At 40.2% G+C, this 24,299-nt stretch overlaps 2 protein-coding genes across 3 annotated transcripts in view; one reads left to right on the forward strand and one right to left on the reverse strand.

The window, feature by feature from the left end:
• Nucleotides 1–24,299, reverse strand: part of MRE11 (MRE11 homolog, double strand break repair nuclease) — a 353,252-nt gene that overhangs the window by 98,334 nt on the left and 230,619 nt on the right. Inside the window, exon 1 of one of the 2 annotated variants that reach the window (XM_058446190.1) lies at nucleotides 3,690–3,936. The exons of the other annotated variant lie outside the window; for it this stretch is intronic. The gene's annotated coding sequence lies outside the window, so the exon portion shown is untranslated. Of the gene's footprint in view, nucleotides 1–3,689; nucleotides 3,937–24,299 lie in introns of those variants that run through there. 2 annotated transcript variants of the gene reach the window in all.
• Nucleotides 4,055–24,153, forward strand: CUNH11orf97 (chromosome unknown C11orf97 homolog). The gene is made up of 4 exons (XM_032167185.2): nucleotides 4,055–4,283; nucleotides 9,174–9,278; nucleotides 19,806–19,931; nucleotides 23,924–24,153. Exons 1-4 carry the CDS (start codon nucleotides 4,139–4,141, stop codon nucleotides 23,926–23,928), a joined length of 381 nt encoding a protein of 126 aa, XP_032023076.1. The 5' UTR covers nucleotides 4,055–4,138; the 3' UTR covers nucleotides 23,929–24,153.

Genomic DNA, 24,299 nt, shown 5'->3' on the forward strand with positions numbered 1-24,299 from the left:
GAGTTGATATTTGCATTTGACATGCGGTAGGAGTCAAAGTTCATTTTCCCATATTAATATCCAATTTATCAATACCACTTATTAAAAGGAACAGCCCCTCACACACACACACACACACAAACACACACACATTACATTGCAGTGACACTTTTGTCATTTATCTGGTGATCATATTTAGTTGGGTCTGTTTCTAGATTCTATTTTGTTTCATTGAGCTATCTTTGCCCCAATACCACAGTTTTCATATTTTGGCTTTATCATAAGTCTTATTATGTGGTAGTGTAGATATTCCAACTTCGTTCTTATTTTTCAAGGTTGTTTTGACCAGTCTTGGCCCACTACATTTACCTTTTTTTTTTTTTTCTTTTTTGTGAGACGGAGTCTTGCTCTTTCACCCAGGCTGGAGTGCAGTGGCACAATCTTGGCTCACTGCAACCTCTGCCTCCTGGGTTCAAGCCATTCTCCTGCCTCAGCCTCCCCAGTAGGTGGGATTACAGGCACGCACCACCACACCCAGTTAATGTTTGTGTTTTTAGTAGAGACGGGGTTTCACCATGTTGACCAGGTTGGTCTCAAACTCTTGACCTTGTGATTCACCCTCCTCAGCCTGCCAAAGTGCTACATTTACTTTCTAATTTTAGAATCCCCTCGCCAACATCTATTTTAAACAACCCTGCTGAGATTCATATTGGGATTACATGAAATTTCTAGATCTAGTTGAGGAAAATTAACATCACTGTAATATTCAGTGTTATAGTTCTTGAATATACTGTAATAGATTTCTGCATTTATTTAGGTATTACTTTTTCTTGATAATGTTTTAGAGTATTCTATTGGAGTTCTCTCTTTTTAAAGATTTATTCTTAATGTATTTTTTGGCTCTCAATGCTGTTATAAATGTTATTGTCTTTTACATTCCATTTTTAATTTTTTTTACTATATAAAAGTAACATTTGTGTTTCTCTATTGACCATGCGTCCAATGGCCTTGATAAATTTATTAATTCCAATAGCTTACCTGTACATTCATTTGAATTTTCTTTTTTTTTTTTTTTTTTTTGAGATGGAGTCTCGCTCTGTTGCCAGGATGGAGTGCAGTGATGCGATCTTGGCTCACTGCAACCTCTACCTCCCGGGTTCAAGCAATTCTCCTGCCTCAGCCTCCCGAGTAGCTGGGACTACAGGCACGTGCCACCACACCCAGCTAATTTTTGTATTTTTAGTAGAGACGGGTTTTCACCATGTTGGCCAGATGGTCTCGATCCCTTGACCTCGTGATCCCCCCACCTCAGCCTCCCAAAGTGCTGGATTACAGGTGTGACCCACAGCGCCTGTCCTGAATTTTCTATGTATACAGCCATGTTGACAGCTAATAACAGTTTAATTTCTTCCTTTATTATTTTTTTAATGTGGTAAGTTAAACAGTATTGATTTTAAACAACCTTGCATTCCTGCAATGATCAAAACTTGATCGTGATGTATTATCCATTTTTTAACATGCTACATTTGGGTTACATTTGCAATATTTTATTTAATATCTGAATTGATCTTCTTGAGAGACATTGACCTATAATTTTCCCTTTTAGTAATGTTCTTTCAGATTTTGGTATAAAGATGAGTTGGGAAGTGTTAACATTTTTTTTTTTAATTCCTGCAAGAGGTTAGATAGAATTGGTGTTATTTCATTCTTAAATATTTGGAAGAATGTACCAGTGAGGCTTTTTCTTTGTGGAATGTGTTTTAATTTTAAATTCCATATTTTTAGTAGTTATATTTTTATAACTACTTCTATTAAAGTTATATTTCTTCTTGTGTCTATTTTGGAAAGCTTTTAAGTAATTTCTCTATTTTATCTAAATTGTCAAATTTACTAGCATCAAATTATTCAAAATATCTTCCTATCTTTTTAATGCCTGTAAGATCTTTAGGTATAGATTTACCATTTCTGATATTGGTGAAACTAATCTTAAAGAAGTTTATTCTGTGAGAACTAACAAATGATAGTTGACAGAATGAACAGCATCTTTAAAAATAGTTTCACTTAAAATTCAGAAATGTTTCTTATTTGACTTTTTTCCCACTGCTTCTTGATAAAAACTAAGAACATAATGTTAAAATAGCATCATAAGTCAATGAAATGAAATCTAGGTGTTTTTGCTTTCGAATTATATAAACCCATATTAGGTAAGGATATAGTGAATATAAGTCATTTAGAATAACTTTTTGGAAATTATTTCTGCCATTTGGACTTCTGATAGGTGAGTTGCCATAATTCAGCTATCAGAACTCATGGTGAGTTGCCATAACTCACCCATCAAATTATTTCAGCCATATGGACTTCTGATAGGCGAAGGGCTTAGCAAAAGCCAAGGCATGTTGGCAGTAACATAGCTGGGTGAGAATGGCGATGAATTCACTCCAAACGTGTTAGGTAAAAGTTATACACACACATACACACATGTCAACAACTCTGTTCAAATCAAATCTTAGGCAGAATGTGAGCTCAACTACATAAGGGCAGGGATTTTTGTATGTTTTGTTCATGGCTGCATCCTTAGCACATATAATAGCTCCTGACACAAAGCCATCATTCAATAAATATGTATTAAATGAATGAGGAGTGCATGAACTGCCTGGAGAAACACTGTGGGTACTGGGGAGCAGTTTGAAATTCAAACTCATGTTAAGAAAAATCTCTCAGAAAATAGTGCAAAAATACAGAGATATAAAAATGGAACGCAACCTTTCCACACAACCTTTTAATTGCCTCTCTCCATATATATATATATAGATATAGATAGATGTCTCTCTACAGGGAGAAAGAGAAAGAGAGAGCGATCTCCTGCTTTTGCTATGTGAGCCGCCTGTTCCTCTTTCGCCTTCCACCATGATTGTAAGTTTCCGGAGGCTTCACCAGAAGCCAAGCAGATGCCAGCATCATGCTTCCTGTAAAGCCTGAAGAACTGTGAGCCAACTAAACCTTTTTTCTTTATAAATTACCCAGTTTCAGGTATATAGCAATGCAAGACTAGCCTAATACAATTGTCATAGTAATGTAAACATTAAATATTACTCTAGCCAAAATTTCAGTTTATCTATAATGGGAGTATAAAGGAGCAATAAGTATATGTAACACAGGGAGTATGAAAGAGAGAGAAATCTCGTCTTTCATCGTAGGAAATCAACATGATATCTAAAATTGAAAAACATAAAAACCAGCAATATAAAGATTTGGTATTAAAAGTGTTTGGCTCTGGGGTACAGTGGAGACAGAAGAGGTCTCTTGTATTTGGTTGCAAGCCTTGTAGAACGATTTAATACTATAAAACAATGCACATTCAACTTCCATAAAATTAACACCATAACATAATCCATTTTTTAAGGATTGCAAAACCAAACTAAGACAAAGCAACCTTATGCTCCAAATAAAACCCTGAATTTTTCTACTTGCTCTTCAAATTAAAATTTGCTGAATTTGATTTCATCTGTAAAGTTAGTTATTAGTTTGATATTTTGTGAATACAAAAGAGCTTGGAAACTACAATGTGCTTAATAATAGTAATAATTTACAACGTGAAAGTTGGGAATCCTCAGTATTTACTTATTCAATCACGTTGCGTGTGTGTAGCAGGGAGCAGGACGCGACAGGCACAAGGTTGCGTGAAACCAGCGACGGTGCCTTGCACTCACCTGCACACCGGTTCCACTTCTAACTTTTCTGTTCTGGACAGTGATCTATTCTGTAGGCTTTGGGACCAGACTTCTGAGTCCACATTCCGACGGTGCCGCTTCCTAGCTAAGAGGCCTCATGCAGTTTCCTTCGCTTTTTCTGAATCTCGGATTCTCTGGGAATAGTAAAGCCTCTCTTGCCGAGCTCGTGTGAGAAATTAGCAAGAAATTAACGAGAAATTAATGGAAAGTCCCTTGCTTTGGTCAATGATAATAATAACCCCAGCCCCATAACTTCAGCACCTTCTTTGGCGCGCCGGATACCTAGGGCCTCGGAAAGCCGGCTGGGGGCGGGGAGAATCGGCAGTCACTATGGCAACCCGAGACGCCTCGCATGCTGGGCTGCCTGCGACTGAGCTGAAAAGGAAACCGTGCCCGGGGCTCTCAGAAGACCGCGGCGGCATGGCGGCATGACAGGCGAAGAGGCGGTGGTGGTGACCGCAGTGGTGGTGCCCAAGGCGGGTCGCGAAGAGGAGCAGCCTCCGCCGCCAGCAGGGCTGGGGTGCGGGGCGCGTGGGGAGCCCGGCCGCGGCCCCCTAGAGCACGGCCAGCAGTGTGAGTTCAGCTCCCGCCGCGGACGCTACGGGGAGGAGGGGCGTGGAGAACGAGTGACAGAGCAATTGGGGGAAACCGCAGTGGGACTGGCTGAGAAGATTTGGGGCAGGGGAGGTGGAGCTGCTGCTTTTGGCAAAGCCAGAGATGATGGCACTGTGGCAGAAAGCATAGGTTCATCTTTCCAAGCCCTCCTTCCCGATAGCCTGCCTGAATTCAGGGTCTGGGCATCAGCTCCAATTTAATCGGTAGTGGCGTTATTCTGAAAGGAATTAACACACACACACATTTATATGTATACCATTTTATACACACATTTGTATACGTATATGTGTATGTATGTATGTGTGCATATACACCCTTGGACACGCAGCTCATTTTGCCAGTTATTTCATTTTACAGATGAGGAAATTGAGATCTAGACCAGAGGAAAGAGACTTGCCACAGCCAGTCAGTGCAGGCGAAATACTAAAATCACTTTTAACTTCCATCTCTTGGACTCTCAGCCTACAATTACCCAATCCTTTTAGAATCTCATAATTATAGGCCACATTTTAAGGCACTGTTCTTTGCTCTCTGCCCTGCCAAACACACAATATTCAAAGAGGTAAAGACAGTTCTGGCCCACAGCCACAATGGAAGTGGTTGTAATTTGAGTCCTAGCCAGGTTGTTACTCACCCATACTGTTTCATGAATTAACAGACATTTCACAGCCTCTTGCACCCCCAGGTCTTCAGTAGGTGCTAAGGAATGATGGTGAGAATAATAAGCCAGAGGCACAGAGTAGTTTCCAGCCCTCCTGCAGCACCTCCTTGATTGCATCTCTGGAGAGCAGACTGGGGTTCTCCAAGGTTCGTCTGCGCTGGGGGGCCCCAGGAGGGAGGGTTGGGCTGAAGCACCTCCGTACTTGTGCTTGGTGGATCACACACTCTCCTCCCCAGAGACCTCATCAAGAAGTTACAGAACCACTGCCTCCTGGTGAAAGGGGCCTCTTCCCTGGGCATCAGCTCCAGTATGACTATGAAATGTCATTCCTTTTGTTATTATTATCAGCAGCATGCGGAGGCCTTGCTTAGAGCACATAAATTCAGTATACTTGGGTAATGGAGATTCTTTACTCCTACTTAAAATTATTTTGATTATTATTATTTTTAGACGGCTCTGTTGCCAGGCTGGAGTGCAGTGGCATGATCTGGGCTCACTGCAGCTCAACCTCCTGGGTTCAAGCAATTCTCATGCATCAACCTCCTGAGTAGCTGAGATTACAGGCACACACCACCATGCCCAGCTAATGTTTTCACATTTTTAGTAGAGACAGGGTTGCGCCATGTTGGTTAGGCTGGTCTTCAACTCCTGGCCTCGAGTGATCCGCTCGCCTCAGCCTCCCAAAGTGCTGGGATTACAGGCATGAGCCACCATGCCCGGCCTCCTACTTCAAATTCTATCAGGAAACTTCCCCATTAAAGATGCTAGTATCTAAGTTTCTTTAGTCCTGTGGCTCTAGGAGTAAAAGGTGGGATTAACATTCACTCATCAATTTAACATATATTGAGTCTTTACTACATGCCAGGCATTGCACAAGTTTCAGGGAAAGAACTAATGACTTAAGGCAGGTGTCCAAACTTTCACAAGCTCACAAAGTTGGGGTGGGAAAATGAAAGAGTTCCTGCCTCAGCCTCCCTCAGAACCTCCTTTTAGGGCCTTAGCCTAAGTAGAGACAGGCTGTTCGCACAAGCACAAAGTACTCAGTCAATTTTTCAAATGTCTCTAATTATTGGAAAAGTCTTCAGTCTCTTTACAGCTTCTATTGCCTAATCACAGGCCTGCTCTCAAACACGAAGTGTGGTTGTTTCCCATGTATACATCCTTGAATTATATAAAGGCGGCTCTTTGAGCACCAACCAAATCTTTCATAGACTTAATGTCGCCTTTTTTTTTTAATTTATTTTATTTATGCCTTTTTTTTTTTTTTTGAGATAGTCTCACTCTGTTGCCCAGGCTAGAGTACGGTGGCGTGATCTCAGCTCACCACAACCTCCTCTTCCCGGGTTCAAGCAATTCTTTGGCCTCAGCCTTCCAGGTAGCTGAGACCACAGGCACGCACCATCACGCCTGGCTAATTTTTGTATTTTTAGTAGAGATGGGGTTTCACCATGTTGGCCAGGCTGGTCTTGGACTCCTGACCTCAAGTAATCTGCCCACCTCAGCCTCCCAAAATGTTGGGATTGCAGGCGTGAGCCACCGTGCCTGGCCAATGTCACCTTTAAGATCACTTGTAGCGCTCTAACCTGGCTGGCTGGCCACTTCTTCCAACAATCTCCAGTGTATCATATCACTGAAACCTGTATTCTAGGTATGAACTGATTAGTAGAGTGTGGTGGATCTATAACTATGGGTTGTAATAAACTATAAATAATTTTTAATAACCCTAGGAGCTCGGGAGACTCAGGTAGGTGTGGCTTCTCATTTTCATGATTTTAGTTTTATGACTTAAGGAAGCTACTTTCTCAACTATAAAACAGGAATAATTATACTTGCCCATAGGTCATTGTGAGAAAGAGAAATAATAATATATATAAGATGCAATTGTTACTAGCTCTCAGCAAAAAAAAACCAAAAAATAACAACAAAAAAACCCCAAAAAACCTGGAATAATATTGTTTCAAAAGAAATTCTGGAATAATACTGTTCTTAGTCATCCTTCTCAGTGATCACAGCTTCTCATCATCTATATACACGAGACATCTATCGACCAATCCACTCAAAATGCTGGTAAAGATCAACATCAAACTGCTATGGTAGAGTTTGTAGAATTTTCTTTCTCTCTCTCTTTCCCTTCCTTCCTTCTTTCTTTTTTTAATTTGCTTTCCCTTCCTTTCCTTTCCCTTTCTCCTTTTCTTTCCTTTTTCCTTTCCTCTTTCCTTTCCCCTTTCCTTTCTTTTGTCCTTTCTCCTTTCCTTCCCTTTTTCCTTTCCTCTCCTCTCCTTTCCTTCCTAGCCAAGTTTGTGAAACCTTTTTCTGCCTGAAAGTTCTGCCTCCTCTCCCCTCCCCTCCTCCTCTCCCCTCCTTTCCTTTCTTCTCCTGAGCAGGAGATATTTGCCGGTACTAGCTCCTTAGTACTCTCCCAATTACCACAATTCTTCAAATCACCTTTAGCGACTTCTTCTGTACATTTTCCTAGCACCAGGGCTAAAATTTGTCAGGAGACCTGAACTGAGAGCAGGTGGTCTTTTCCTTTCTGTTGTTCTGTTATAGGCTTAGTTTTTTTCCTAGCCAAGTTTGTGAACCCTTTTTCTGCCTGAAGATCATGATTTAACAGATTAAACCAAAGTTAGGCTTCAGTAATGCTGATCCCATATTTTATTCATATGACTTCCAACTTTGGGGAAACAAGAATGAGACCCTGAAAGTACGTAATTCTAACTTTTTCATGTCTGAGGGTGTGTCTGGGTCTTCATGACCAGGAATGACCTGGGATCACTGCTGGAAGCAGCAGGTCTCTTGCCTCATTTGTGCCAGTCTGCATCCCCGTCAAATTGACTCACTTGTGTTGTTTATTGATTAGTCTGGAAAAGATGAGATACCTGCCCATATATATATGAGTTTAAAATCAAATCATAAACAACTAGAGTATTTGGTTGTTTAGGTTTTCATTGGTTCCTTGAATTGAGCTTTTGGGTACTGAGATTAGAACTATCAGTTCACTGACATTCACAGTGACCGTATAACTGCATTGACAGACATGCACACAGTCTTTAGTTAGAGCTCCAATTTATCAGTGCTTAGTTCTAACTGAACACACATTTGTTAAGCATTTATTATTATGCCAAGCTCTGTTCTAAGACTCTGATGAACTGAAGAGACAACATCCCTGCCCTCATGGGGTTTGTGATCTGGTAAAGAAGATATATATTAAATGAATAGCTACACAAATAATTGTGTATAAAAAATGCAGCTGTATCCACATTGCAATAAGTAAAATGAAAGAATAAAGGAGGGTGCCATGATAAAAAGTCATTTCCAGATTGTGGAGTAAGGGAAAGTTTTCCTAAATAACTAATGTTTAAGCCAAGACCTAAAATTTGAGAAGTTACATAGGCAAAACCAGGAGAAAGGCAGCTCAGGTAGCAAAAACAGCATGTGCAAAGGTAGGAATGAACAGAAGGGCCATGTGGCTGGAGCTCAGAGAGCAAGAGAGAGAGGCTGACAGGAGAGATTGGGGATATGGGTAGGCCCATTAGCACAGAGCTCTTTTGTTTCTCTGGAGTTCTGACATCTGGGCTGAGCTACTTCTGAGGAGAAATGTAGCTACAGTGTTTAAAACAAACAATTCAGTCCTTGACTGTAGTAGTCATGTGCTATAGGTCCAGATTTAGAGGCCAGGGAAAAGTCCTATGTCCATAAGTGGTTCACTACTACAATTCAGTTTCAATCTTTTAAAATGACGATTTTAAAATGCTGAGATTTTGTTCTCTCTTCTGTACCTGGATTGCAAGCTCTATACACACATCTGTCTTATTCATTGCTCTGTCTTCAGCCCCTAGCCAAATGCCTGTCACAGACTAGGTCTTTAATAAGAGTTCATTGAATAAACGAGTGCAAGTTTTCTTGAAGCTAATGAGAAAACTTTATCTATTTCTTTATAACACCTAAAAGAGGTACCTGAAACATACCCCGCAAGTTCAGGAATTACATGAAAACGTGAAGTCCCAAAAGAACCTACAGTTCCCATGGAAGAGATCTTTCCAAGATAGAGCCTTCAGGGCAGATTGTCTGATATTTGTATGGAATAACATGTCTTCTTTTAAAAAAATTGTTATCATGTAGTTATAATGGCTAGAAGATTGGGCAGAATTTATACTAAGTAATTGATTTTCTTAATGCCTTTATAGGGAAGAAATTTTTATATTGTGAGCCACATAAGAGAATTAAGGAAGTACTGGAAGAAGAACTTTATGTTAAGAGAGATGAATGCCACATTAAAAATCCAGCTGCAGGTAATCTCAGTGACAAATGAAGTATATTTGTGAAATGAATATGAAATTGCCTACTTGATGACAGAGTATTTTATTATAAAACCGTACTATTGAAATAAAAATAAGTTTTTGGAAAGTTCTTGAACTAGTTTATAATTAATTTGCTTATGTCCAAATAAACCTTCATATCTAGAAAAAAAAAAAAATGGGCTGGGCACAGTGGCTTACGCCTGTTATCCCAGCACTTTGGGAGGCTGAGGTGGATGGATCACGAGGTCAGGAGATTGAGACCATCCTGGCTAACACGGTGAAAACCCGTCTCTACTAAAAACACAAAAAATTAGCTGGGCATTGGTGGCAGGCACCTGTAGTCCCAGCTACTCGGGAGGCTGAGGCAGGAGAATGGCATGAACCGGGAGGCGGAGCTTGCAGTAAGCCAAGATTGCGCCACTGTACTCCAGCCTGGGTGACAGAGCAAGACTCCATATCAGAAAAAAAAAAAAAAAAGAGGTAGCTATCAATATGTACTTATGTACTTTGCTGTCCCACTTTTTTGGTGGAGTTATTTCTATTTAATGACAAGTACAATTTTTTCCAAGTGCCTGAAAAACACAATATTATCTTTATTCTTTATCAATATAGGTATGACAAGTAACAGTGGTTTCCAAATTTTAGATTTGCATCAGAATTACCTGGGAGCTTGTTAAAAGCAGATTGCTGAGCCCCACCCCTGGCATATCTGGCACAGTACGTCTGCAGTGGAGCCCAAGCATTTGGATTTCTACAAAGTTCCCAGGTGATATTGATGCTGCTGGTCCAGTACCCGACTTTGCAAATCACTGACTCAGCAGAACCTAAGTCATTTACATGGTCAGATCATCCAAGGATTTCATCCCATAGAGGATCTGAGCATTGATAGCTCTTATTGATGGTTCATGTGTAAAAGAGATGCTCTAGGTTCCCCAGAATCCCAGATGTTAATTTGAAACTGCTGGCGCCCTTCATTTTAATGGTTCCTTCTCAACGATTACTAGATGCATATTTCATGCTCTCCAAATCATCAGGTTTTTATTGTGACACTCTTGGGTATCAGCAGTTGCTAGAAGAAATAACAAAACTATTACATAAACTCCTTCATTTGTGGAGAATTGTTGGTCAACCTGCAAGTGAGGTCCAAATTCACTAAGGATTCTTAAGAGAGAGGCTGCAGGCCCAGAAGTCCATAATTTCAGATTACATGATGTATGTTGTGCCCACTTTACATTTTTTTTTTTTTTTTGGACGGAGTCTCGCTCTGTCACCCAGGCTGGAGTGCAGTGACACGATCTCTGCTCACTGCAACCTCTGCCTCCGGGGTTCAAGCGATTCTTCTGCCTCGGCCTCCTGAGTAGCTGGGATTACAGGCACACGCCACCACGGCCCAGCTAACTTTTGTATTTTTAGTAGAGATGGGGTTTCACCATGTTGGTCAGGTTGGTCTTGAACTCCTGACCTCGTAATCTGCCCACCTCAGCCTCCCAGTGTGCTGGGATTACAGGCATGAGCCACCACGCCCGGCCCCACTTTACATTTCTGAAGCAGACATAGAAACTCCTTTGGGTCTTCTCATATGACCCATTCTTATAAAAGGAGAGACCAATAAAATGGTGAAATTTGCTCCCATAATATCTTCAAGGGAAGTTTTAAAGTCTATTTTGAACTTAATGAATGGATGCGGAATGACCTACTGCATTTCAGCTGGGAAACCCCTCCTACATGTACTATTTTCCTGGTGTTTAACATTTTTTTCTAAGTCTATACTGTTATATTCTGGATTTATCTTCATTGTTTTAAAAGTCTACATAAAAGCTAGTTTATACACTAGCTATATGTTGTATTATTCTTATTGGATACATTAGATTGTGAGACAGGCTGAGTGAATAAGATGTATCATTTGGTTTATAAAAATTCATTTTCCTAAGCAATCTTTTCAAATATCCTTTATATAAAATGAAGACTGTCTGGGCTGCTTTTTAAAATAACATCCACTAGAGGTCGCACAGAGGTACTATTTTAGCCTAGAAAAATCTTTCAATGCTGAGAATAGATTCTATACATTTGGGTTTTAAAATGATCTACTTATGGGAAATCCTGCTCTTTTTAAAATATATATCATGGCTAGAAGCCACATACCATTGGCCAGAACAGGGAATTAGCATCTAGAGAGGGTGCCACACTCTTCCAACCCAGCCTCAGAGCCTAGAGGCCAACCATTGGACCTTTGCTTCTAATTCAGTTTGCAGTGACCCCTCCTTTATATATCTGAAGACAGCCATGGCTTCTTTTCCTGGAAGACACAGCTTGTCACATACATGCAGAATTCTGCATAGTGTGGCTGTAATCCAGATTGAGAGGCCAAGGGGGTTCAGAAGTCAGAGTCGAGACCAGGTGAACCCCGTCCTATAAAAAACTTTTAGAGAATTGTATGGTTCCTATAGCTGCTATTTTTAAAGATAAGTACATATTAACCATTTTCTCCTCCCCTTTACTTCTCCTTTGTTACTTCACCTATTCTAATTAGGCGTTTGTTCCCATGAGTCCAGGGAAACTGTTCTTTCCAAGATTGCAAATAGCCTTCCTTTTGAAGGTCAAATCCAATGATCCCTCCAACATACTCAACCTCTCTGTAACATCTGATGTAGTTGTTTCCTCCTTCCCTCTAAAAACACTTTCTTCGCTTGGCCTGTAGGTCACAATGCTCCAATTTCCTGGTTTTGCTCCTACCTCTTTAGCTATTCTTTCTCCATCTTCTTTGCTGGCTCTCCGTCCTCCTAGCCTGTGTAATTTAGAGGGCTCAGTCACAGGCTCTTTTCTCTACCTACCCTCACACCGTGGGAGATCTACCCCTATTGGGCTAATGACTCCAGCATTTTTTATTTCTACCCTATACTTTTCCCCTTAAATCCTAAAACCTACTTGATTCTCCACTTGGATGTCGAATAGGCCTCTCAACCTTGAGATGTCCAGAACCGAAGTCTTATTCTCTATTCCCAGGCTTTTAAAAAACCCATAGATCTTTCCCATATCATGAGATGGTACCACCAAACACCTAGAAGTCAAGTCCTCAAACTCCACATCCAGTCTATCAACCAATCCTGTTTAATTCAGTATATATCCTAAATCCCCCACCAGCACCGTTGCCAAGCCCCTGTCACCTTTTGCAGGCCTGGCAATAGCATCCTACAACAGCCTCTGCTACTGCCCCTGCTACTGTTAATTCTCTGCACTGAAACCAGAGGGATCATTTACAAACATAAATCATTACGTGTCACCTCCATGCTTAAAGCTGTCTGATGGCTTTTTATTATTCTGAGACTAGATTTCATGCTCCTATGGCCAGCTCACCTCTCCGATCTCATCTCCTACACTTTCCCACTCCACTTTAACCACACAGGCTTTCTTGACATTCTGGAACGTGCCAAATCCATTTTCACCCCTCAGGACATTTAAAGGTCACCCAGACATTCAGATATCTTCCTCTCTCTTCATTCAGGCTTCAGCTGCATATGCCATCTTCTCAGAGAGGCCTTTCCGCTCCGCCAGGTCAAAATAGAAATTGTCCTCCAGGTCACCTTCTAATCCCTATACTGCTTTCTTCTTTCTCCTGTTTTCTATTGCTGCCTGAAATTTTATGCAGACAGTCCCCAACTTATCGTGGTTCAACTTACGATTTTTCAATGTGATGGTGTGAAAGTGATACATGTCAGTAGGAACCCTACTTCAAATTTTGAATGTTGCTGTTTTCCTGGGCTTGCAATATGCCTTATGATTCTCCTTTGCAATGCTGGGCAGTGGCCATGAGCCGCAGCTTCTAGTTAGCCATTCTAATGTAAGTGTTCTGAGCACGTTTAAGGTAGGCTAGGCCAAGCTGTGATGTTTGGCAGGTTAGGTGTATGAAATGCATTTACTACTTAGAATTTTTTTTCAACTTGTGATAGGTTTTTCAGGATGTAACTCCATCGAAAGTCGAGGAGCATCCATATTTCTTTACATACTTCTTTATTGGCTATCTCTCCCACTAGAACACAAGCTATCTGAGGATAGGGGCTTAATTTTGCTTACCCAAAATCCTCACAAAGCTATATGATATTGATATTCTGATCCCTATATTAGGATGAGTAAACTGAGATTCTAAGAGGTTTTTAACTTGCCCAAGGTTATGCATTAAGTAGCAGAACCAGATCCAAATTCAGATCTGACCCCCAATCCCATTGACTTTCTACTCACTGTGGTGTCTCTGGTGACACGTTATGGCTAAATGCAGTGGATACTGTTCTGCCTCTAGGTGGCTTGAGCTTTCTGCAACATTTGACATAGTCGATGGCTCTCTCCTTCAACTTTGTTCCTTTCTCAAATTCCATGATACTTAACTGTCCTGGTTCTCCCTCTACTTCTTTCTCATCCTCTGTTAAGCACTCTTTTTATTCACTACATTCTCCGAATCTTGATGTTTATCGGAGTGTTTCCCACAGTCTTTGTAATCTTGTTCCATTAGCTTTCCTGAGATTTTCTCATACTTTTCACTACGGCCTCTCTAGGATACCTCCGAAATGTGTCTCTGCAAGCTAAACTTCTTTTCCTGGATGTCCCATAAGTCATAAGATAACTCAGGCCCAACACGTCCAAAACAAAACTCACACCTCTGGGCTGGGCATGATGGCTCACACCTGTAATCCCAGCACTTTGGGAGGCTGAGATGGGCATATCACGAGGTCAGGAGAACGAGACCATCCTGGCTAACATGGTGAAACCTCGTCTCTACTAAACATACAAAAAAAATTAGCCGGGCGTGGTGGCGGGTGCCTGTAGTGCCAGCTACTCGGGAGACTGAGGCAGGAGAATGGCGTGAACCCAGGAGGTGGAGCTTGCAGTGAGCCGAGATCCGCCATTGCACTCCAGCCTGGGCAACAGAGTGAGACTCCATCTCAAAACAAACAAACAAACAAAACAATTCACACCTCTCCCCGACTTGCTGCTTCCCCTATATCACCCATCTCAATGAATGGCATGGCCTAAGGTCCAAATGCAAAACCAGAGAGCCATCCTCTGTCTCCACACCAGACCACCATGTTCCACATCTAATTAGACTGTGAGGGATACCTTAGTTTGGCTCAAGATCCCAAAATGTTGACCCATATGCCAGGTTCACCTTGCAGACATATTTATTTGCCCTGCAGTATATTTTTTAAATATCTGAACCAGTTGTCAATATTTTAAAATTAGAAATTTTATATACAAATCTAGATGTCTAGATTTTCTTGAGCGGGGATGGAGCAGGGAGGATAAAGGTTGATTTGACACCACCAAGGCACCATTTGCATTAGCAACAGTGGCTGGGGTTGGGTTACAATGCCCTGTGCTGACCTGCCCACTCCACTGTTCAGCATCCTACACCAAGTTCCCCACTCCAGTGGGAAACATCACAAGTTATGTATGTTCACATGCCCACTGCAGGTTTTTTCTTCTCATTGTAGAAATACAAAAAATTGTTTCTCTTGTATGATGCCTCCGTCAAAAGTAGTAAAAAAGAGAAAGACTGGCAGAACCAATTATTTCTTACCCCTAGCCAGCTTTACGTATATTACCTGCCTGGCCTCTTCCTATATATATTTGAATTTGTGACTTTGGATGAATGCTACATACTGTTTTGTAGATATTCCCAAGCCTATCTAAATTCTAGGGACCCCAACATATATGCATGGATCTAAGCATATTTGTAGCTATGTATGAATTAGCTGGGTTTGTTTGAATTTTAAGACAATCAACTCCACATACTCTCACAACAAAGTAATTGATTATTGAAGGTGAGATTTCAGTAAGAGTCCAGACTGGATTTTCCTTAACCATAGATAAAATACTGCAATACTGGGCTATGTAGCAAAGCATAGATGAACTTACTGAAGAGTCTATTAAGAGGGCGATCTGTCTTGGAGGTAAACAACTTAAATTATAGCACGTTTTATTTTTGAATGAGTTGACAGTGACAATTATGGAAGTACCCAGAAGCTGTGGGGTCATTTCTGTGCTTTTTCTCTTCTCCTTTGGTTGAACGAAATTGGTAAAAAATCAAAAGATTCAGAAGTTGAGTTTTATGGATGTTGAATAGAATGAACATTATATTTCTTTTGGGATACTGTTGGTTGCATAGCTAGCGGGACTCAGGAGAAAGAGTTGTTCAGACTGGGGCTCTTATCTGAACTGTCCTACTTGTTTTTGTGGTCATATTGTGACTACACTTAATAAGGGCTGTGAAGACACTGAAATGGACAAGGTGTCTCATGTGGTTGTTACTTTGCACTCTATACTTGGGTCTAGGGAATGCCATCAGTGACAATAGAAATAATGGGCCGACAGGCCTCTTGTCCTCCCTTCTGTGGACTTTTGATTCCTTGTAGGCTCCTGATGTGTTGATACATGGGCTGAGTTAGAAGCACTGGATGCTGGGTTGAGAGGCAGGGATGTCTTTTTATATGATGATGTTGATGTTGGGAATTATGGTGATAATAATAGTAATAATGGTTATCATTTACAGAGTTTCTTCTGCACGTGATAAATTTTTTGCAAATAATCTCTTTTAATTCTTGCAATAACCCAGTGAGATATATGCTCTTTTAATTCACATTTTGAAGAACTTGAAGCTGAGGCTCAGGGGGATGCAGTGACTTGTCCAATGTCACACTGATACCTGGATGCAGGTTTGTCAGAAGCTGATGTTGTTGCTCTTAGCCATGGGGTTCTTCTATCTCTCTTTAAAACATAAGATTATGCCTTCGGAGAGGAATAGAGATTTGAAATTGATTTAGTAGCAAATAGTGTTCTGTTCAGTTTTAAAAAAGAAATGTTGCTAGTTTTCTGTAGGTTCAGTTTCAGTTTAGCCTCCAGGTTCAAATTTGAGGTAAAAACAGGTTTCAGAGGCTTTCCACATTCCTATCAGATAAGGGCAAAGAACCTGTGTCTACTTGAAAAGGTTAACCTCATCCTGAAAAAAAAAAAAAAAGGAGTGTTGTTTTCTCATCAGATCTTTTAATCAGATAAAATGGAATGTGGGCAACTTATAGAACTTTCTGGATAAGGAAGAATTTAGCTAATGTCCATCATTCATGTATTCTCAGTGATTTCCTGAAGATTTTCCTTTCTTTACAACTTTTCCAAAAGAAAAATGTAGAATCGGCTGAGCTCAGTAGCTCATGCCTGTAATCCCAACACTTTGGGAGGACAAGGCGGGCCGATCACATGAGGTCAGGAGTTCAAAACCAGCCCAGGCAACATGGTGAAACCTCGTCTCTATTAAAAATACAAAAATTAGCCAGGCATGGTAGTGTGCGCCTGTAGCCCCAGCTACTCTCGAGGCTGAGGCAGGAGAATTGCTTGAACCCAGGAGGCGAATGTTGCAGTGAGCCGAGATCTCACCACTGCACTTCAGCTTGGACGACGGAGCAAGACTCCGTCTCAAGAAAAAAAGAAAAAAAAAAAGAAAGAAAAGAAAAATATAGGCTTATGAGACATTCATTATGGAACTAGTGCATTTATTGTATTGTTTATTTTAAAACTATTTCTGCATTTCTATTCTATAAAGGACTTTGCAGAAATAAAGTGATGTATTAATTTAATGTTTTCAAGTTGCAAGGGCTTTTGTATTTTTCTGGCTAAAACCTACAGAGGTTATAGTAGTCATGAAAAATTTGATTACTAAACTTATTAATTTCCCCCTTACACAACACTTCCTTTTCCAGTGAATTTCGGAAGTGTATTGCCAGATACATTAATGAGCGTCTACATGTGCGTTAATACATGGAAACTTAATTTTAAATCCAGTTTATTTACTACTTAAGTATAAGCTTAGAAAGTGCAAAATGTTGCCAAGCAAATGTGGATATATTTCATTATTTCATTCAATTAAAATGTTTTCTGTACCTACAATATAGGAGGAATTTACTAGACACCAGTTATTCATTATTTCATTCAATTAAAATGTTTTCTGCACCCAAAATATAGGAGGAATTTACTAGACACCAAAGGCATGTCAAGACAATTACAGAGCCTAGGAGTCAACAGACATAAATTAAAATTACTTATATTTTTCTTTCTCTAGTCAAACTCTGACCTTGCTTGCACAAGAGAAGTACAGACGATATGGCTCTAAACTGGCTTTTCAAGCTCCAATGTTCATTATTTACAATCCAAAGAGAGCTGAAAGGAACTAAAATATTTTTAAGGTGTGAGCTTACCTTCCCTATAAGACTAGGGAAGAGCTTACGTTCCCTATAAGACTAGGCCAAATTTCCTACTGGCTAAAATTTTGGGCATAAAGGCATGGTTTAGTCATTTTAAAATTCAGTATAAAAATACACGTATAAAGGTTTCTGAGTAGAAGGTGTTGGAGGCATGAGAAGGGAAGAGAGAAGAGGAATCTCTAGAAGATTCTGAGCCTCAAGAACAGATTTGATTCTTTTCTTCTAGCTTCTCCCCTTGTGCCTGCTGCCCTTTTCTTTTTCAGTTGAGAGGAGTCAACACTTGAAGTCTTTCTGGCTCCGTGCCCACTTTGTCTGCCTGCCTCCTTCTGGAATGCACATGCCCTGAGCTGAGGGAGTTAAGTTTCTCTTAAAAGAAGCAGCTGCCTCAGAGAGCATCCACGCTTTTTTCTAGATCCCCTTTTATCCAGTCAAATATATCACCTTCTGTAACTTCTTCACCCAAACATCACTTCACATGTATGGAGGGCTATTTTTTTTTCCCACAACGATTATCCCTGAATATAGTAAATATTTATGCATAACCACATTTTGCTTTGAGAGTTTCTAATGCATTTCTGGGCATCTGCATTTATATTTCAGGTGTTTTTCTCTATGACATTCTTGTGATTGCATCTGAAGGAGCACACTTCATTTAGCACAATTCTTCCATCTAATTTGATGTGATTTTTCTGCACGGTTCTGCTTCCTGATTTTATACTGCTTTCCACGTACTGGATCTTCCCAAAGTATCAACCACAAGTTCAAATCGACTTCCCTGGTCTCTCACAGGGTATCATGCACTGGGGGTATTGAATAAATGTCATAGGCTCCTAAATTTGAGAGTTTATTATCCAGAGGATGGGGAGCAGCCCTTTTCTATCTCTGAACAGGATAGAAGAGGAAACTGGCTTGAATGGCAGGGTAAGATTTAGGTTAGATAGAAGGAACAGCTTAAATTTTGTAAGGTCTTAAACAGAAGGAGATTGTGCAATCTTTCTTGAAGGTCTTTGAAGAAGAGAGAAACTAATATTGACAGATAGCTTCAGCTACTCCACTCAGGAGTGGGAAAGGAGAGGCGAGTATTGACATTCAGCCTGGCAAGTCAGCTCAATGACTGTACCTCCGGTCACGGAATCTTAGTCCATGCTTGGATAGTAAAATCATTCTCCCTGTACAAAAATAGCTATCATTTATTGAGTACAAAGCACTTTACAGCCATCTCATCTAAATCCTACAATAATCCTTCAAGTAGATATTATTATCCCTATTTCAAAAATGAGGAAATTAAGACATAGTGGGTTAAATAACTTGGTCAAAATCATGTAACTGATATATGGTAGAACTAAGAGCAAAACCCAGATCTTCTCTGAACCCAGAGACTATGCTGCTAGTAATTACTTGCTATGGAATCCTTTAGAGAGGGATCAAATATCAGTGAGGATGCCAGTGGGCAGCCTTGGATCTGTGGAGAATATTTGGTATTAATATTTGCAGCATTAGAAATGGGAAAAACAACTTATGGCAACTCACCCAAATTCACCAACTTACTAGAGTTGAGTTGGAGTTTTCTACACAGTAGACATTCACCACAATCTTGTTTGCTGAGTCTCAAAACCTAACCAGGTGATTTTAGGATATGGAGGATAACCAAGTGCAAATCTTTGCTAAACCTTATTGAAAGGTACCAGGACCCAAGACCTATAATTATCAACGGGCAAACATCACTTTCCAGGTATTTTGCAATGATTTTTCAAATGTAGGATCCGATGAGTTTATTGCTGCTCTTTTTCAAGGGGAGATTAAACAGCATCTTGTCTGTGGTTTTTAGAGGATTCTTGGATCTATTGGATGAATTAACTACTGGATGAATTAATGTAGTGATTTTTGGTCCTATTATCTTTGGAAATATTTTCTCTTACTGTAGGAATTAAATCAGAATCAGATAAAGTTGACTAAATGAATTCTATTTATTAACTGTTATTTATTCCTGATCCTTCTCTGTTTTGTTATGTATGTTTCTATTCATCTATTTATTTAGGGGCAAGTTAAATTATCTAAGAGCACTGTAGAGGTTTAATTGCATAGAGAATAGTTGAATAAATGAAATGGAATAAAAGATTAAACATATGATAAAGATTTGGGTGGTTTGATTAGTCAAACCAAATAAACCCCCACCCAAATAAACAAAAAAATCAGCAATTAAATACTTTTAAAACACTGTGCTAAAAAGAGAAGATGCTAATAATTATTTTCTTGCTTTAAAAAATATTGACAGTGGCCCTGGAAGGGATTTGGAGCATTAAAAGGAATCTGCCCGTGGGAGGCTTGAAGCCAGGACTGCCGAGCAGAAACAGTTTATTGTCACAAGCCAAGTACTACTCCAGGCACGGAGGACTCAGAAGTAAGTCCCTGATGTCCTTGACTTCCACTGAAGCCCCTGAGGGGCTTTACAGTTTACAAACCAGTGGTATATGATCTGTTTAAAGATCTCAATCAAAATTCAACCTTCCTTTGACTTGTTTCTCTTGGGTTGCTTTTAGTTTGGCCATATTACGTCATTATAGAACTCAAACCGTAACAATTCATCTAACCAATTTACCCCCATGGATACAACAGAAGTTCATCCTCTGAGTTACACTCATGACTTTTTTCTTTACTTTCTATCTACACAAGACTTTCTAGCACACAGTCAGCCTGTGAAGAGGAATCCTGCACTGTCTTTTCTTCTAGATAGAGGATCTTTGTTTCCCAGTGGAAATGAGGAAAGGGAAATGAGGGAATGAAGGAAGAACATGGCAGCCACTTTGCTTGGCTCTCTTAGTTTCACCCTATTCCAGGAATGAGGCCACCAGACTGGGCCCAGGATACTGTTGTTCCTTAGCAGACATAAACTTTGGAACAAAATATTACTCATTTCTCACTGTCATAGCCAGTGTCTGCCAGGAACATTTGTAGCAGGATGTGGGGAAGACAGAGGTCTTCATATGGAAGCACAGTGTCCAGATAATCTAGGGACATGCAGCTGGGTACATAAGTCCTCAAAATAGACCTACAATTGGGAGATTACCCTGGGTAAAAAGGGAGAAGTAGATAAAATTCAAGCTTGGGTACTCAACCAAGATAAGAATCATAATAGCAATGCTATATAGCATTGCTTATTCTAGATTCTTAATATATACAATAATAGGCTGGGAGCAGTGGCTCACACCTGTAATCCCAGTACTTTAGGAGGCCAACATGGGCAGAAACTCAGGCACAGGGAGGTGAAATAATTTACCCCGGGTCGCTCAGCTAGCAAGTAGAAGAGTAGAAATGCTGGGATTTGAACCAAAGCAGCCTGTCTTCAAAGTCCATGCTTTCAACCACTAGACACTATTGCATCTCTGAGCCAAGTGCCCACGAGCTAGGATGTCTATTGAACCTGAAGTGAGATGAGAGCTCAATAAAAGTGTCACATAGGAGTAGGGTCCCCAGGAGGCCAGGGATGCAGCCTCTGGGATACGGACTCAGTAAGGGAAAAAATACAGCCACTAAGAAACTGAAACAAGAGGTTAAAAAAACAAACACAAAACGTGTTACTAAAGGGGATTCATGTAGCAAACAGGAACCAGTTAGGAAGACTTCGGTTTAATGATAATAAAGTAGTAGTAGCCACCATTTATCATGTGCCAGGCATGGCAGCAAGTGTTTTATATAGTTATGTAATCCACATGATCATATGAGTTGAGGATTATAATCTCCATTTTCTGGGTAAGAAAACTGAGGCATAGAGACACTTTACTACCTACAATCCCATGTCTAGCAGGTAGTGGAGCCAGAACTACAAACCCATGTCCATCTGGCTTCCAAGACTATGCCCTCAGTTCCAAGACTATGGCCCAAGACTACTGGGCCATCATGGCAGAGAATCTAATCACTGTGCAACAAGCAACAGTTGTAGTGTTGTGGTTAAATAGGTACAAATGCCAGGGATATGGAAACATAGGGTTTTAGGAATCTGGGAGGCAGCTACCTTCATAATCCACAAAGATATTAGTGTCCTGAAGTAATGGTTGATTCAACCAAAGTCTGGGCCACTTGCCTATTGGAAGCTATTTATCTCAACTTTCCACTCAATTTCTTAGGTTCCACTTATCATAGGTAATTCCATCATTCCAAGAAAACTCACTAAATAATTTGTTTTAAAGATGAATGGTTTAGGCCGGGCACGGTGGCTCACGCTTGTAATCCCAGCACTTTGGGAGGCCAAGGCGGGCGGATCACGAGGTCAGGAGATCGAGACCATGGTGAAACCCCGTCTCTACTAAAAATACAAAAAATTAGCCGGGCGTGGTGGCGGGCGCCTGTAGTCCCAGCTACTCGGAGAGGCTGAGGCAGGAGAATGGCGTGAACCCGGGAGGCGGAGCTTGCAGTGAGCCGAGATCGCGCCACTGCACTCCAGCCTGGGTGACAGAGCGAGACTCCGTCTCAAAAAATAAATAAATAAATAAATAAAAAAAACAAAGATGAATGGTTTTCTGCGTGCATATTATGAGACTGATTGAATAACAAATTTCCTTTATTTAAAGACATACAAGTCCAATAAATTATCCAATTTATCGATTGGGGACATATGATAAAAAATGCATGTTTCATTTTGACCATAATTGCATTCCTTTCATCCATACAATTTAAGAGACATTTCATGGCTCCCGCTCATTTTTACTCATCCACACTACATTCCTAGTAGCCCTCGGCCCTCCATTTATTTCCAGCTTGTGCCAAGCCCTTACAGTGGTCATCTTACAATATGTAACTGTTATTGACACATAGCTTCATCTCTTTAGGTTGCCAGCTGCATTTTTGTCATATCATATGAGCTGCTACTATCTGCTGTATAATCACAATTGATCAATCTATATGTCAGACTGGTAACCAAGAATTAAACCTTTCTCATTATCAGTGAAAAAAGGAAGATGCTACGCACAGAAATATCATAGACGAACAAAATCCACAGATAATTTTCAAAAATTATCAGTAGTAATTAATACACTATCACAAGCTCCATGAAGGCAGGGACTGTGTTTTACTCACCACTGTGTATCTGGCACTTAGCACAGTGCCTGGCACAGTAGGTGCTCAATTGCTATTAGTCATGAGAATGACCAATGAATGAATGAACCAGTAAGTATATGTTAAATGCCTCTTTATGTTTAGAATCTTCTTGCTGCTAACTCACATACATCCCCTGCTCCCTCAAAAGTATATCGTTTTCTCTACTTGAGACCACTAAACCAAATGCAAACAATAGAAGGAAAAGCAATGCAACCTACTCTCTTCAGTGTGTGAATCTTGAAACGTTGCATATATTTTAAATACGTCTTGGAACTAACAATTTCAAAGAGAGGTCTTCTGTGGCTTACAATGAGTTTTCCAGGAAGTTCTCCCATAAAATATGCTTCAGTTAGATACTTCAGTCAAATCCCGCTATCAATTTAAACAATTCACTTGTGCTTTTCTTCTCTCTTTCTCATGAACAATGTGATCATGGTAGTTAAGACTCTTCCAACATATAATACACATCATTTAAAGTTTAAATTTAGAATTATCATCATCCAACTATAGTTCTAAAGCATGTTTCCATGAGAGACTGTGAAGCATCTACTGCTTTCATCACACTAAGAGGTTTTATTCATTTACTTTTATCAATCCCAGCACTCTGGGAGGCCGAGGCAGGCAGATCACTTGAGGCCAGGAGTTCAAGACCAGCCTGGTCAACATGGCAAAACCCCGTCTCTACTAAAAATACAAAAATTAGCAGGCGGGGTGACGCACGCTTCTAGTCCCAACTACTCAGGAGGCTGAAGAACGAGAATCGCTTGAACCTGGGAGGCAGGGGTTGCAGCGACCCAAGATTGCGCCACTTCACTCTAGCCTGGGTGACAGAGCAAGACTGTGTTTCAAACAAACAAACAAACAAACAAATGGTAATGGTTGATGACAAAAAACCTTTTATCGTTTCCTTCTTATTCTGTGCCACAAAACAAGCCAAAAAAAAAAAAAAAAAAGCATTGTCTAGTCTGGTGCTAAGCTTGAATGTGCCTACAAATCACATAGTATCTCAATAAAATTCAGACTCTGATACCATAGGTCTGGGGTGGGGTCTGAGATTCTGCATTTCCATCCAGGTCCCAGGTGATGCTGATGCTGCTTGTCTGGAAACTATGCTTCAGTCGTGAGGGTTTGGAAGACTGAGTAGTGGCTTTTCTGGTTACTGGGATGACATGGGTGTGGCTCTTACATTCTGCTCAACCAAATGGGAACATTAAGTCAAATTTAGATTAAAATAGGTGAGATTAAAGAGCATCTCCCCGAAGTAAAACACTTATTTTTTCACTTTTTTTTTAACTCTAGGATAAGATGAATTAGATTTTCCATTAAGAAGGAACCTCTTTCTGCTGATGTCTGAAGAACAGAAAAGAAACTCAAGCTTGTTTCAGGATTTAAGATGTGTGCAAAAAAAGATAGCCTATAATTGCTATTATTGGTATTAATACCTATCTATAAATTAATCCAAAGTAATGAAAGACTATTGGTAATGTTCACTACGTACCTGAAAGCAATAAAGGAAAATATTATACTTATTTTTAGTTGTCACAGTTATAATTCATTTGGCTTCTAATTCAAGTTATTTTATTAAATATGTGAAACAATGATGAAGCAAAGGCATGTTTACCGAGTATTTACTTCAAGGCAAACATTATAAACCTTAACCCTTTACTACAGCATA

The sequence above is a fragment of the Hylobates moloch genome, unplaced genomic scaffold (genome assembly GCF_009828535.3).
Source record: "Hylobates moloch isolate HMO894 unplaced genomic scaffold, HMol_V3 SCAFFOLD_11, whole genome shotgun sequence".
Lineage (NCBI taxonomy): Eukaryota > Metazoa > Chordata > Mammalia > Primates > Hylobatidae > Hylobates > Hylobates moloch.

Coding starts and splice junctions, on each gene's coding strand:
- CUNH11orf97 (XM_032167185.2), top strand. CDS start 4,139: ATGACAGGCGAAGAGGCGGTGGTGGTGACCGCAGTGGTGGTGCCCAAG. Junction 4,284..9,173: donor CCTAGAGCACGGCCAGCAGT/GTGAGTTCAGCT, acceptor ATGCCTTTATAG/GGAAGAAATTTTTATATTGT. Junction 9,279..19,805: donor CATTAAAAATCCAGCTGCAG/GTAATCTCAGTG, acceptor AAATATTGACAG/TGGCCCTGGAAGGGATTTGG.